This window comes from Bos taurus, chromosome 8, assembly GCF_002263795.3.
Source record: "Bos taurus isolate L1 Dominette 01449 registration number 42190680 breed Hereford chromosome 8, ARS-UCD2.0, whole genome shotgun sequence".
Classification (NCBI taxonomy): Eukaryota; Metazoa; Chordata; class Mammalia; order Artiodactyla; family Bovidae; genus Bos; species Bos taurus.
Window position 1 is genome coordinate 103,084,016 of NC_037335.1, and position 16,146 is coordinate 103,100,161.

Sequence of the window (16,146 nt, forward strand, 5' to 3'; positions counted from 1 at the left end):
CTGAGAAGGACCCGAAGGATTTTCCAGGCCAGAGGTGCCTGGAAACAGGCGGGAAATCAGTCTAGGTTGGGGTCACTGACCATTTAGGGAAATCGGTGAAAGTCAGAGATTTTCTTTCCCAAAATGCACATGTAGAGATAAATTTGCTTAAGACGTAAAATTTCTTACTTTGTGGATCCGAAAACCTACTAAGGACACTACTGAAGAATCCCTTGATCTAGAGAGACTGCCATCCGATGTAGACCTAGAGGGGAAGGATGCCTCTATCCCGCCTTCCTGCAGGATGCTACTCCTCTCGGAATCTTTGCCGACCCCGTTGGAGCTGGGGTGGGTCCTTTCTCTTTCTCGTATGCCTGTGCACTTTCGCTGTTAACACTATGACAACAGCTTTTATTATTTTTTTTATATTTTTATTTATTTATTTGGCTGTGCTGGGTCTTAGCTGCTGCACGCAGTATCTTTGATCTTTGTTGCGGCATGGGGAATCTTCAGCTGAGGCATGCAAACTCAGTTGTGGCATGCGGGATCTAGTTCCCTGAGCAAGCTAGAACCCCAGGCCCCCTGCATTGGGAGTCTTGGCCACTGGACCACTAGCGAAGTCCTGACAATGGCTTTTAAAATGTGGTCCTCTGACCAGCAGCATTAGCATCACCTGAGAACTTGGTAGAAATGCAAATTCTTGCTCCCTGCCCCTGACCGGTTAAATTGGAAGTCTGGATGGGGCTCAGAGATCAGTGTTGGAATGGGCCCTTACCATGATGCTGAGGATCGCTCAGGGTTGAGAGGGCTGCTACAGCCAGTCCTCTTCTCGATGGCGTGGCTGCCCTACTAGACACAACACGCCTGGCACATATTAAGTCCTCATAGAATATTTATTGCATCATGTTTTCCTGACTCCCAGGGCAAGATTCCTCTTCCCCCTTGGTACCCGATAGCTCTCAGCCGTGGTGACTGAGATCTAATGTTATTTTGGATCCAGTTTCTTTCTACTCCATGGCGTTAAGTCAGGCGTGGCTCCGCTAGGCAGAGTAGGGGGTCTGGTCTTGAGACAGGTGCCTAGAAACTTTCACATAGGGATGGAGCCAGAGAGACACCAAACCAGAGCATTTCTCTGGGTAACGGGGCCTCAGCCATCTGATGGCTGAGGGGCAGATGGGCAGGGGGCTGCCTGGCCTGTACGTATGTCCCGGGTCCCTGAGAGCCCAACACTGCCAAACTCCACAGGCTGCCCTGCTCCCCTCAGTGCCTGCCCTACACCAGCCTTGGCAGAGGCTGCCAAACCCTGGCCAGGGACACACCTGCCAGGCTGGCAGGGAGAGAGAAATGGCCACTTTTTATTTTCAACGATTCTCCAGTTTTGGGGTGGTAGGGAAATGGTTTGAAGGTTCCTCTTAATCTCATGCGTGTATTTAGTCTGGAGAAGAATGTGCCTCAATTCTCTGCTAAATTCTCACTTTCATCCTTTAGGGAGAGACAGTGTCTTCTATACAATCTTTTAGTTTCTGAATATTTAAAAAATAACTTTGCTAGAGGGTGCACGGAAAAAACTTCTGTAACTCTTCCTGTCTCATATTAACCCAACTCCTTAAACATTCAAACAAACAAACAAAAAAACCCTATTTAATTTTTTAAGGTGGGTGTAGAGAAATGACACCTGTTTGCCCTTAATTTCCAATGGTTTTATTTTAAAAAAGTATTCTTCTGACGGCTTCCCAGGTGGCTCAGTGGTAAAGAATCCACCTGCCAAGGCAGGAGACACAGGTTCAATCCCTGACCCTGGAAGACCCTACATGCCAGGGAGCAGCCAAGTACATGTGCCATAATCATTGAACCTGTGCTCTAGAGCCTGGGAGCTGCACCTACTGAAGCCCCTGAGCCCTAGAGCCCATGCTCGGGAAATAAGAGAAGTCATTGCAGTGGGAAGCCAGTGCACCACAGCTAGAGAGTAGCCCTCAATTGCGGCAACTAGAGAATCGCTTGTGCAGCAATGAAGACCTGGCACAACCAAAATAAATAAATACATAAATAAATTTAAAAAATTAACATGGACAAGTGACACCAATAAAAAAAGTATCCTATTTTTCTACTAGGGAGGGGTAAACAAAGATTTCTTTCATCTCAGAGACTCGCAGTTTTTCAAATTTTTATTCTAAAAAACAATCAATTGTGGGAGATGCAGGATGGATCCATTAATCCCTTCTGTCTCTACATGGGGCAAGTCCTTCACACATAAATTTTAAAAAAATCTGGTATTTTTGGAGGGTGAGGAGGAAGGGGGGAATTCCCTTTAAATCTTACCAAGTTATAAGGATGCCCGTTCCTCAAATTTAAAAATAATCTGATTTTTTAGGGTGTTGAATAGAAATATCCTTGTTCACCATTTACTTCACCCAGAGTTTCACAAATTTTTCTTTTTAAAATCAATTTGGGGCATGTGGATGGGTGGGTGGGGGTGTTTAACCTTTCACCCTTCTTGTCCAACATGGGACCAGTTCTTCAAACTTTAATTTTTAAAATAAATATATTCTTTAAAAAATTGAGAGGCATAAAGAGAAACATTCTCTTTATCTTGCATTTCACATAAAAGCAGCTCAGATATTTATTTTTAAATCAATCTGACCGGGGGGGCGGGGGGGGGCGGCTAGAAAGAGTCCCCTTAACCCCTCTTGTCTGACATAGGGCTAGTTCTTCAAACTTTTATTCTTCAGTTACATTAGATTTTTTTGGAAGGGTGGCAGGGGCAATGATAATATCCCCATTGAGTCTTCCGATTCTTCCATAAGGCCAGCTCTTCAAACTTTATTTAAAAAAATCAATCTGATTTTTTTTTTGGGGGGGTGGGGGGAGCCAAAGAGTTCCCATTAACCCCTTGTGTTCCGCCCAGAGAAGGCTCCCCAAACTTTTTTTCCAACGTGAAAATGACCTCTCGGAGGGGCTGGGGAGCGGGGGCAGGGCAGGAAGGCTCTGAGGGGCGGGCGCGGGGGGCGCGGGGCGCGCGGGGCGCGGCGCGGGAAAGTTTGGGGGGCGGGTGCGCCTCGGCCCGGGGGCAGGCGGGCGGGCGGGAGCCGCGCGCCCGGGGGCCGGCCGGCTTTGTGTGCGGCGCGGAGGCCGGTGGCGCGGAGGCCGAGGCCGAGGCCCGGAGCTCGCGGGCCGCACGGCGAGGCCGGCCCGGGGGCGGGCAGGGCGGCGGGGGGCGGCCGCAGCCCCGAGAGGGGCGGCTCGGCGGCGGCGGCGGCGGCGGCGGCCGGTGCGGGCCGGGGGTGGGGGCGAGGGCCGGGCGCCCCCCCCGCGCGCCCCCAGCGCCCCCGCCCCCCCGGCCTGAGCGGGGCGGGCGGAGGAGGGAGCGGCGGCGGCGGCGGCGGCGGCGGCGGCGGTGGCATTGTGCGCGCACCAGCAGCCCGGCCCGGGAGGAGCAGGACGCGCCGGGGCCGCCTCCTCCCGCACGGACCCATGAACCAGCCGGGCGGCGCGGCGGCTCCGCAGGTACGACGGGGGGCCGGGGGCATGCACCGCGCGGGGGACCCCGGGGGGCCGGGGCCCGGGGCGCTGCGCCACTTCATTGCAAGATTTGCAAAATGCAAAGTGCCTGGGCACGTTTGCGGGCTTTTTTGTGGGCGCAAACGGGAGAGTCGGGGTCTGGTGAGCCCCCCCGGGCGCAACGGGGTGTGCGGAGGGTGGGGGTGACGCGGGGGTCTTTTCGGGCCCCCACCTGGCGCCCCCTCCAGCCCCGGGCTCGGACCGGAGCCCAGAAAACAAAGCGGCGAGAGAACAGAGCAGCCATTTCAGTTTGGACAATTCACATTTTGCAAAAATGCAACCCCTTCCAGATCTCCCCCCTCCCCTCTAAATTTACAATTTCCCCCTGACCCTCTGTGCGCTCGGGGTCCCCGATGACCCCTCGGGAGGTCTTTCCCCCCTGGCTTCCTATCTTTGCAACAATCTTTTTTTTTTTTTAGGCCATATTTCCTTTTCTCAATTTTTTTTCTAATTTTTCTTCAAACGGTAGTTTTTTCCCATTAAAACGACGCCACCTAGAGGATACTATTTTGTAAATAAAAAAGAAATTAAAATTGAAAAGAAATATTTTTTATTTCTTATTTTTTCAAAAGTTTCCTCTCTAAGGCAGCGGAGAGGACAGAGATTCTTTTTTTTTCTTTTTGAGGGTGACAATTTTCACTTTGATCTTTCCAGGAGCACAGAGACAATTTTTATTTCTGAAGCCAAATCCAGATAATATGTAAATGAAAATTAAGCTAGAATTTGAATGAATTCAGGTTTTGAAGGGGAGAAGGCAAAAAGCCTTCTAAAACCAAAGTCGATTTGGCTGCCCAACTCATTTTAGTTTGAGAAAAAACTATTTGGAATGAGGAAAGGAGGGAAATTGTTGAGTTTAGGAAAAACTGGGAGAATTGGCTTTATTGAAGCAATTAGAAATTGTACTTCATTGTAATTTGGAACTTGTTTAGCTCAGTGGGCAAAAAAGACTAATTTTGCCATTTGGCAATATTTAAAGTTTTTCTATTTCCAAGAAGGAAGGATTTAAAAGAGAAATAGAGCCTAAAATGTTGGCTTTGGACACACCCAAAAATTGTAGGTCTTATTTTTTTAATTTTTCATTTACATTTTACTGTGTTTAAATCCCAAGGTTCTAAAGAAAAGCAGAAACTGGAAAAGTTAGAGTGAAATCCATTTTTTCCCTGCATTTGTTGGGTTGTGTGTTGTTATTTTTTTTTTGTTTTTTGCTTTGATGGAATAATTAAGACTGTTTTCTGATTTTGTTTGCTGAAAGGTCTAGGCATTTCTTTTTTTGTTGTTGTTTTATACAGAAAATGTCAGCAACCTTTTCTGAGCAGTATTCAGTGGGAAAAAAATGTAAATTCATTACATTATACAAATTGAGTAGTCCACAGATTTGTAGGAGAGACCGCCATTAAAATAAGATATGCATAATTAACATTATTATGAAAAAACTAACAGTGGATTCACAGAAGCTCATTTTTTATGACATGCAAGTGAATCAGTTGGTAAAGACAAGGGTTGAAGAATCCTTGGTAAGAAGAAAATTTTCCTTTCTGTGTGCTTGTTCAATCTTTCAATTTGAAAATTTTATTATTAAAAAATATATATCCAGTTTGGTTTCAGGCCTCTTTGATTGTGCTGTGGGGTTGATAGTTTACTAACATTTGGTATTTTTCACAAATTTGATTACTTTCAAAGGGGGAAAAATCCATTAAGCTTGATCATTTAGTTGGGGGGGTCTAATTTTTTTTTTTTTCAAAAGCACAAATTTTACTGACTTAGGAAGGAAAGATAAAAAAGGAAAGGACAGAGAAGAGATGAAAATGCTGATTTTTATCCATCTTCTGTAGTGGAATACTTACTTTGCTGAAAAAAATGGGGTAAAACACCAATTCAACTTGATTCTAGCATCAAATTTTAAATTTTTTTTTAAGGGAAAAAAATCAAAATATAAACAAAAGCCAAAACCCAAAGAGACTTGTCTTTGGATCATGAAAGCATATGTGCACATATTATTTGATGGTTTTTGGCCTTCAAAAAAGTCAAGGTGAAGCCAAAAAAAATTTTTTTTTTCTTTTGGGAAGACAAATATTGGCCAAATTGAAATTTAACAAAGGAAGATAAGGTACCTACCCAAAGTTGAAGGGTTATTTGTGATAAATTACTATCTGAACTTGCTGGGGATTTTGCATCAAAACAGAAAGTTCCAATTTTTCTCTCCAAAAGGAGGGGGAAATGTTAGCATTTGAGGAGTGGTTTCTTGGATGGGACCTGGTGGTGGGTTACACAGGGCCAGGACAGAAAATCCTATTCCCTTTCACCAGCCACCAGCTGGTCTTGGAAGAAATGATGGCCCTGGTCCATGAATTCCCAACGCCGTTTTGGGGAAATACACATTTCTAAGGGGATACAAATTCTGTGAAATATATTTGACAGTGCAGAGGTTTGACATTTCCCATCACCGCCATTGCATTTGGGAGATTTTTACTTTTTTAGTAACAAAATCCTTCAGGGCTGACTGGCCACATTCTGACATATTTGGAATGAGCTTTTTTTTTTTTTTTTTTAAAGTAGCGTAATTAATTTTTTTTCTATTGAATTATTTAGGCCGATGCCGAGGACAGCCAAAGAATTTATAATTTCCAAGGGCTCAGGAGGTCTCACGAGACAGGAGAGCCAGTTTAGCAGGTGATGGGAGGAGAACCGTGTCCTGCATTGGGGAGGGGTGGGTGGGCACCCCTACCGGGCATCTGAGAAAGACTCAGGGTTGTTGATAACAGGTTATTTCTGGTGCAAGGAATAAAAATATTGCAGCATGTTCCTTTGTGTGCCCTGGATCTCCTGACACACAACTCAAATTCCTTCATTCCATTCTCTTGAAATTTTGTTGTGTTGTTTAACAGTTTAAAGGGAACCCCTGACTAGAAATGGAAAATCATCTCTGTTCTGTAGGCTTGTTTTTTCTTTTTTTTTTTTTAAATTGGTTATTCTGATCATGTTTGTTTTAAAGGAAATAGAGGTGCATGATGGTACTGTTGGGGGCGGGGTCAGTTTTCTTTTGTTTCTATTGGCGTCTCTCAGGATTGAGACAGTGACCTGGGCCTTGCCTTTCTCACCTCCTATGGTGGATGGAAGTGTGACCAGAAATGGATATATATCAGCTGATTTTTATTAGGCCATGTCTTTTCACCAAACTCTTTTGTGGTCTTGGGCGAAAAATCTGGCAAATTGGACTTGAGTGGTAATTTGATGATGGACTGAGTTATTTTGGTGAAAGATCATTTATGCTCAGTTTCACAGAGGAGACTCTTATTAATGCTTTGCTTTTCTGCCTAAGGAGTTTTTTTTTTTTTTTTTTTTAATTTTCTAATAACGTTTGAAATTTCAAGGGCTTGCTTTATTGCTTGACTTCAGACCAAGCTAAGAAAAAGGGTTTGCTTATATTTTCAGCCCTGCACAGAGGTGAACTTGAACAAGGGCTCTTGCTGTTGCAGAAGGAAAACAACAAAGATGGCTGGTCAGTATGAGTGTGACCTCTCCCTGGTCCTAGGAAATAAACAACCAATGGTTTGTTTTGTTTGAGAAACAGTTTAAAAACTCCTGCATTGTCAGATACCATTCTCCCCCTCTACCTTTGACTCAGCTGTTGGCATACTGCTTCCTCTGACCTCAGAAGGCTCATGTTGTCTCCTTGGAAGGGTGATAAGAACTTCCTTGCGTGTTTCATTGGATGTATAAGCAGACTTTTCATGATCACGGTGAAATTTTGAAATTTTTCCGTGTTCTTGTAATGTTGCATGTCAGTTGCGTCTCCTCCCTGGTGATGGAAGGTGAAGAGGCTTTGTGGGTACACAGGAGGCTTAGTTTGCCCACGGTCTTGCTGTATGATCTTGGACAAACCACTTTTTTCCTTCTGAGCCCTCAGTCTTTGTGTTTGTCGTATGAGAGCTTTGGAACAGAGCAGTGATCCTAATAAGTCGTTTTCTTCTCTGATTCTGACTCCATGCGATGGGCTGTAGCTGCCTGGATCTCTGTGTTGAGAAGGATTCTGAGGTCACATCCGGACTCCGACATTGTGGAGGATGGGGTGCAGTGGTCACGTAGCAGTGCCCATCACAGGATAGGGAGTGTGCCTGTACTCGCCATACCCAGGCTAGGTTGTGAGTCACGACTCATTAGTGGGTTGTAAGATCAGTTCAGTGGATCACAGTCAGCACACACACAAAAAGAACAGAGTAGGATACAGGGGAACACACACTAGCAGAGGCATAGCTATGTATCCCAGGGAAGTGTTGTCTTAACGAAACTCTAGTTTTATTTACATATGCTGATGGGTGTGCACGATTAAGTCCTACTGTGAGGTATGGTTAAAAGAATTTGACAGTTGCTGGTCCAGATGATCGACGATGATGTGCTCCAGGAATCCTGCATATTGCTGCTTATACTTCATTTTCTTATTACCCCAGTAGACTTTCACGTGAACCCTTTGGGATCAGTGTCCTGGGTCACATTTTTTTTTTTTATTCTCTGGTTGAGCTTACCTGAAGGGCCAGCTGTGAAGAAGTCTCAACCACGTAGCTGGCAGTCAGGCACGTACCCCAGCTTGTTGGCCTTGGATGAGACGGGAAGGGCAGGTGCTGTTAGCTTGTCCTTCCAGAGTGAAGTGGCATCTTGGCCAGGTCCTCTGGCTGGGAAGGAGACTGTATAAGTAGTGTGGGATCCCAGTCTTGGTCACTGGGAGAGCAGCCCCAGTTACTTTTATTCCTCACTTACTTCACATTGCCAGAGGACTTTTTTTGGAGTTAAGAAAGTTCATGTCTGTGCTATATTTAAATACCTATCAGACTCTGAGTGAATGTCTGTGTTTTTGTGTGTATGCGCTTCCTAAAAAACTCCAGAATTGCTGTCTTGGTCTTCTCATCTTTTAAATGTGTCAGGCCAGTGCTGTCCAATCGAAATAAAATTCAAGTCACAAATGTGAGCCACATATGTCATTTAAAATTTTCTAGTCACGCTTTAGAAAAACCAAGAAGAAACAGATGAAATTAATTTTAATACTATGGATTATGTAACAGTATATCCACAGTGCTATCATTTCAGTATTCATTAATATAAAAATTATTAATGTGCAGGTTTACATTCTTTCTTTGGAGATGGATACTGAGTCTTTTCTGACTAGCCACATTTCACGTGCTAGTAGCCATGTGTGGCTAGTGGCTTCTGTATTGGACAGCATAGAACCAGACCAGTGTTCCATTTTGTTGTTACTGGGTGGCCTCAGAAGGTTAGAACACATCTTTGAAAGCCCTTGGTTTTGTTTGTGGGACTTCCTTTCTGAACTCTACGCACTGAGGCGTTTCATCCGTATAGCCTCTTCTGGCCAAAGTGGTCCATGCCTCCCTTGTATTTGCCCTAAAGCAGTCTTCTGCCAACGTTAGGCCGGAATGCTTTAGACGGAAGGACAGATGATGGCTAGAAACTCCAAGATATTGTGTCTCAGTATGTGTGCCGTTGAAGTTGAGAAGTGGAGGAGTCTGTCCTAGGAGGTTGGTTTAAAAAGTATTTCTTGAGAAAAGGATGAAGATGGAAGAAGACAGCAGGTGCGTAGGACCAGGATTGGGGGTCTGAGGGGTGGGAGGAGATCTGGATGCAAAGATGATCAGTCAGTGCAATTCATTTCTGAACTGAACATGGAACCACCAGGAAATTCCCCCCAGGGGAGGCCTTAAACACGAAGCATAGAAAATTTCTAACAGCCACCCAATTGGTGAAATGGAAAGGTGGATGTGAGGTCAGCCAGACCAGAGTTTGAAACCCAACCTCATTGCGTGGTTAGCCTTGTGTTACTTTGGAAAAGTCTCCTTTGGTTTTGGAACCACAACTTCTGCATCTGGAAGAAGGGGTGAAATAATCTTGACCTTGAAAGGTTGTTTTATGATTAAATGAAGCAATTCACGTGTTCTATCCAGCCACTCCTTAGAAGGTGGTCAGTACATGTTAGTAATCTCTTGATCCAGTGGTCTCCATTTGTGGAGGTTGAATGCCAGTGACGGCAATTTCGGTTGTTCTGCAAACTTGCTGACTTATCTTTAATAGGTAGAATTAAGTAACAACAGAAAATGTGCATTTTTTGTGTGTTGTGTTAAAACAGACTAGGATGAGACATCTCCTGGGCCCTACATGTCTTTCCTGTCCAAAGCGTTGTCAGTGCTTTCATTCCAAGGATGCTCTGGCGCCTCCAGATATTCCTGGGTTTGTTTCAAAGCCTGTGGCACACTGTTTAAAGGGATAAATCTTAATTCGTGGTGAACCGTCTACCTTTTTTTTTTGAGGATTTATTTTATTTTCTGGCTGTGCTGAGTCTTCGTTGCTGCACTCGGGTTTTCTCTAGTTGTGGTGAGTGGGGCTACTCTCTAATTGTGGTGCGTGGGCTTCTCCTTGAAGTGGCTTCTCTTGCTGTGGGGCACGGGCTCCAGGTACGTGGACTCAGTAACTCTGGCTTAGTTGCTCCTTTGCATGTGGGATCCTCCTGGACCAGAGATCGAACTGGTGTCCCTTGCATTGCAAGGCAGGTTCTTAACCACTGGATCACCAGGGAAGCCCTAAACTGTCTACCTTTGAGAGTCTGTTCACACCAGGCCTTCTGTCTCTCATGACCTTTCCCTCATTTTCCTCTGTCCCATGAGAAACCAGACCCCCTTGAGACCCACCTGCATGTTCTCTTCTCTGGAGTCCCCTGGACCTTTGTAGCCTGCAGGACTTTCCAGGTAGTCTGGACTCACAGATGGGAGTTGGTTGTTCGCATTTCTGACTCACCAGCCAGCTTGCGAGTTCCTTGAGGGCAGAGATCATGGGTTATTCAGTTTAGGGTCTGGCACAGAGCAGCAGCTCAATAAATGTTTGATGACTTAATCTTATTTTTTGGAAAGAGCTCAGATCATCTGGATTTGGGGCTAATGAAGAGTAGGTGACCAATTTGGGTTTGGCCATTTGGTCAACACCTGTATTTTGTTAGGAAGCCATAAATAGATTTCTTAGGACTGGCTCCAAAGCCCATGGCTCCCTGGGAATAATAATAAATAAATAATAATAATAAATCAGAGAGGGCTCCCTGGATGAGACTAATGCTCCTTTGACTTCGCATGTTGTGGAGATTTTTCAAAAGTTCCCCACCCCTTTTCTCTCCTGTTGTATGAACCATTTCCTTAAAATAGATGGAGAGATCCAGATTTGCATGTATTGAGAATGGGGCCCAGCATGTCCAAGGAGGTGGAAGAGGGGGAGTGCCTTGGGGTGGAGGGGACTTGATAATTCCCTGTCCTTACTCCCGGAGCTGGTCTTGGCCGTAGGCCCTGGAATTGGATGTCAGAGGATTATTTGTAGATACACGGGCCCCTTAAATGTGAAGTAGCTTAATGTGTGATTTGATGTTCAACCAGACCCCACCTTTGGTCAGATTCCCGTTTGCACCTGCTAAAGATTCAGGGAAAATTTATGGAGGATAACTGAGAATATTCTGTTTATTTGCTTAATTGTTTTTCCCTATAAGTTTTAGAAAGTGCTGTCATTGTTAACACTGTATAGCCCAGCTCAGTAAGTGAGCACAGACTCCCATATTTCCTCCATGGTCAAGTTCCCACATTTTCTTATTTCTGAAATTGGGATGTGTTTTACAGTAGATGTGTGTGTTCTGTTGCAGCACTGTTTCTCCCTTATTTTTTTTTTTTTTGGTCTCAGAAAGCTATTATAAAATCGATGGTGTATCTGACAGTCTAAGGCACCTTGGAATTGAGGATATAGAGTGTCCTGTTCCTGGTGGGTGAACTGTGACAATTAGGGACTTCCAATTCTGCCCTTTTATTTTAACCTCACTTATCTCTGGGCTTGGCGTCTCCACCTATAAGTGAGGCTGGAACTTTGCCTTTGGAAGAAGCATCTGGAACTCTGAATTAGCCTCACTTTCCTTCTGTGTCTTGCTCTGGTCCCTTTTCTGAAAGGCTGAAGCAGCCCGTGGGAGGAAGGTGAAGCCTTGGAAACAGGTGGTCCCTTCTGTATGGCCATGTGGACGAACTGTCCTGCCAGTGGCAGAACAACACCAGCTGGACATTTCCAAGGGTAGAACAAACAGATGGAAGTTGGGGGGCAAGGCTCCGCTCCCCTCCCTGCTCTGCTCCTTAATCATATTGTGAGCTTTGTCCAGGTTTTCTGCATCTGTAAAGTGGTGATGATAACAGTGATGATGATGAAGGCAGTAACAAGTGTGGCACAGGGTTCTGCTGAAAAGTTGCGAGGGGTGTGAGAAAAAAGTTACTTTTCACTTGCAGTGTGTTATTTGTGCATCTAATCCAGGGATGGTAAATAAGTAATATACATGCCACCACTCCCTATTTTTAAGCCTGTGGCAGACATTGCTAATCAGTCATGGCAGTCTTTTCCATGGAGCCTGGCCAGTGGCCTTAGAGTCCTTCTTAGTATGAAGCTACCATATGAAACCAGTTTGTCATTTCTGATTTAGGCACACACGCACGCATGCACACACGCCTGGGGGGAGAGGTGGAGTTACTTGCCCAGAACCTGAGTGGATAGGCGGAGCCACTTCAAGCCTCAGATTTCTTAACACGCACACACACACACACAGACACACGTAGACATGCACACGGACACGCACCCACCTGGGAAGAGAGGTGGAATTACTTGCCCAGAACCTCAGTGGATAGGCGGAGCCACTTCAAACCTCAGATTTCTTAACTCCTCAACCAGTGCTTTTCCTACTATTTGCACAAACACTCTGTCAAAAGGAATTAGAGTTAATTTGGTCTTGAGAAATTGTGAGAGGGTCTTGACTCCTCCCTTCCCTGTTATAATTAGATCCCCTTGGGGTTGTCATCAAAGCAGGGCTGGATGACCTGCTTCTCTGTCTGATCCCTGCGTGATCAGGTTTCAAAGGGAAGATGTGGTGGCTGGGCCACTGGGTTGGGTGGTGTTGCCCGCTTGCTCACTCGTATTGTACAGATGACGTGGCTGGCGGGGGGCGGGCAGGTGGGGTTCCTACATGAGCACCTGGGTTTGCTGTTTACACACCAGCCGTTCCTGGGAATCTTATTTTCTGCATCTGGGACCTGAGATGGACACAGTCCTTCACAGGAATGATGTGAGGTAGCATATTTGAAAATGTTTTTTAAATTCTGAAGCCCTGTGTATGGTTTATTTTGTTTTGTTTTCTACATGTTAATTTTTATAGCTAGAGCCAATTCCTGATCATCAGTGCCCTGTTGGGTAAATTGTACAAACCCAGAGTCACAGATGGGTGCACGCAAGGTGAATTGGCCCCTTAAATCTTGTTTTATTTTATTTGATTTGCCAGCCTAAGATTTAAAAAATTCAGAACTTTCAGGCCTTTGCAGTGTATGTGTTCTCCTGTTTGAGTCAGTTGCCAGCCTCCTCCCATTTCAGCCTTGTATGTGACCTGCTGCAACCCGGAAGGCACTGGCATCTGGGTGCCCCGATGCACCTCTGTTGATCTGCTACGTGGCAGAACAGTCCACTCGTATACCCCTCACAGGCTTCCTGCAAGCATCCCTTGAGTTAACAGAACTCAAAAGTGCTTCATAAACAGGGAAACGTATTGGCGACAACTCCTTTCTTTTCTTAAAAAGGAGAGGAGGGAGGCCAAGGTGAGGATGGTATTGAGTCGACAGAAAAATGATATAAATATTTTGGCTGACGAAGCAGGAGGCGGCTTCAAATATAAGCTGTGCTGTGCTTAGTCGCTCAGTCGTGTCCGACTCTTTGCAACCCGCCAGGCACCTCTGTCCATGCGATTTCCCAGGCAAAAATGCTGGAGTGGGTTGCCATTTCCTTCCCCACATATATAAGCTAAAGAGAAAAAAATGGAGTCAGGTGATGCTCCGCTCTCCAGTATGCTGTGGAAACCACACGAACACTTGCTTTCTAGTGAAGTGACGTTCTGTGTTAGGGATGGAACCTCTGATTCCCAGGGCCAGTCCTGCTCGTGGAGGGGAGGGGGATCCAGGGAGAAACCAAATCTGATGTCTCCCCCGTGGGTGGAAATGACTCCTAACAGGTGGAGGAGGTCCGAGTGGCCCTCAGCAAGCCCCTGGCTTGCAGTTTACTGGTAACATTAAAAATCAGAAGCTGTTTTGGCTCTTTTTCTGGATGTATTATTGCCTAAGACAGTATGCCCGAGGGGCCAGCCCTTCTCAGTTCAATTCAGTCCCTCAGTCATGTCTGACTCTTTGTGACCCCATGGACTGCACCACGCCAGGCTTCCCTGTCCATCACCAACTACCAGAGCTTGCTCAAACTCATGTCCATCGAGTCAGTGATGCCATCCAACCATCTCATCCTCAGTTGTCCCCTTCTCCTCCTGTCTTCAATCTTTCCCAGCATCAGAGTGTTTTCTAATCAGTCAGTTCTTCGCCACAGGTGGCCAAAGTATTGGAGTTTCAGCTTCAGCTTCAGTCCTTCCAATGAATATTCAGGACTGATTTCCTTTAGGATTGACTGCTTTGATCTCCTTGCAGTCCAAGGGACCCTCAAGGGTCTTCACACATACAGTTCAAAAGCAACCAGTTATTCGGAGCTCAGCTTTCTTTATGTTCCAGCTCTCCCATCCATACATGACTACTGGAAAAACCATAGATTTGACTAGATGGACCTTTGTTGGCAAAGTAATGTCTCTACTTTTTAATATGCTGTCTAGGTTTGTCATAACTTTTCTTCCAAGGAGCAAGCGTTTTTTAATTCCATGGCTGCAGTCACCATCCACAGTGATTTTGGAGCCCAAGAAAATACAGCCTGTCCCTGTCTCCATTGTTTCCCCATCTGTTTGCCATGAAGTGATGGGATGATCACTTTGAACGAAGATAGATCTTCATTTTTTGAATGTTGAGTTTTAAGCCATCTTTTTCACTTCTCCTCTTTTATTTTCATCAAGTGGCTCTTTAGTTTTTCTTTGCTTTCTTCGATAAGGGTGGGGTCATCTGCATATTCCGCTTTGAGCTGCCTTCTGGTCAAATTCCCACCAGCCCCAATATTCTTAAAGAGAATTGAGAATGGGAATTTTCATCTGGTGAAATTTTGCCGAGAATTTGTTTGGGCTCAGAGTTTTGCGAGATGAGGGGACATAACCAGAGCCCTTGGAATACCCAGAGACAATAATTAAAGGCATTTTGGATGCTGGAGACTTTAAAAAAAAATTTCATCAACTGGGGAAAAAATAACTATAAAAATTTCAGTGTATTTATGTGGGTTTTTTTTTTTTTAATATATGCTAGAAAAGCAGAAAATGAAACTGATCTGAAGTAAAACTGAAACTGTCCTGAAAATGAGGCCTCAGGGAAGGGAAACTTCCCTGGGGCTGCTAGCTTGAGGTGGAATTTGTTGTGAGGCTCGTCTTTTTGGATCACAGGAGTCTAGAGCTAACAAGCTCGTGGAGATGATTGAAGTCTGTGCCATCCAATACGTACTGGTAACCACCAGCCACATGTGGCTGTTGAGCAGTTGAAATGTGGCTGACCTGAACTGAGATGTGCTGTAAGTGTAAAAATTCACACTGGGTTTGTTTTATTTATTTATTTATTTTTGTTGAATTGTCATTTTTCTCTTCTCTAGATCCAGATCTTAAAGAATCAGTAGGAAAAATAAGAAATGACTGTAGAAGATCTCAGTCATCATTTTTAAAAATAAGATTAAAATGATAGTATTTTGTATGTTGTGTTAAATAAGATATTAAACATTTCACTTGCTTTTATTTTCAGTTTTTTACACGTGACCACTAGAAAATTTGAAATTACCTAATGACTTATATTCCGTTTCTCTTGGACCATACCAATCTAAGGCAACCTGAACACCCCAGACAGAACGAGTAACTTGTTCTCGAGGGTTAGGTCACAGGGCAGCTTCATTGGCTCATTGGACGGACGACAAGACTGAAGAGTTTGGGATGGAGAAGGGAAGATGATGTCGTGGTATGCTGCTAAGTCACTTTGGTCGTGTCTGACTCTGTGCGACCCCATAGACAGCAGCCCACCAGGTTCCCCCATCCCTGGGATTCTCCAGGCAAGAACACTGGAGTGGGTTGCCATTTCCTTCTCCAGTGTGTGAAAGTGAAAAGTGAAAGGGAAGTTGCTCAGTCTTGTCCGACTCTTAGTGACCCCATGGACTGCAGCCCACCAGGCTCCTCCGCCCATGGGATTTTCCAGGCACGAGTACTGGAGTGGGGTGCCACTGCCTTCTCTGGATGTAGTGGTATAGGAATCAGCATAACTGGGTGGTTAAAATGGAGGGGTCATGGGAACTTGAGAGAGGCACAGAGTGAGATACTAGTAATTTGGGGGAGGGAATTAAAATGCTTGCCACTTTCCTTATCCATTCCCCTAAACATTAATTAAACACTTTGGAAGAAAGTAAACCTAACAAGATGAGCAATAACAAATCTAAAAGACCATCCCTGACAGTTTTTCTGATTGCCAAAAGAATTTCAATCTATTTAGTCTTCTAGGGTCTTTTTGAATCAGAGTACACAATTCAGGACTGGTTTGGGCATAGAAATCCAGGTCCCATTCGGGTCTGTGGGTTTTGGGTTCCCCGGGGGCTGGAAGCCAT

General features: G+C 45.0%; 1 protein-coding gene across 12 annotated transcripts in view; it reads left to right on the forward strand.

Annotated features, from left to right (window-relative positions):
- Positions 1-3,342: 3,342 nt before the first annotated feature.
- The window catches only part of ZNF618 (zinc finger protein 618), a 204,884-nt gene continuing 192,080 nt past the window's right edge, over positions 3,343-16,146 (forward strand). For 9 of the 12 annotated variants that reach the window (XM_059889530.1, XM_015472704.3, XM_015472702.3 and 6 more), the window contains exon 1: positions 3,375-3,483. In XM_059889530.1, coding sequence (XP_059745513.1) covers positions 3,451-3,483 — 33 coding nt within the window. In that variant the 5' untranslated portion in view covers positions 3,375-3,450. Of the gene's footprint in view, positions 3,484-16,146 lie in introns of all 12 variants that reach the window. The other 3 variants (XM_005210569.5, XM_015472711.3, XM_015472703.3) reach the window with 1 other exon arrangement.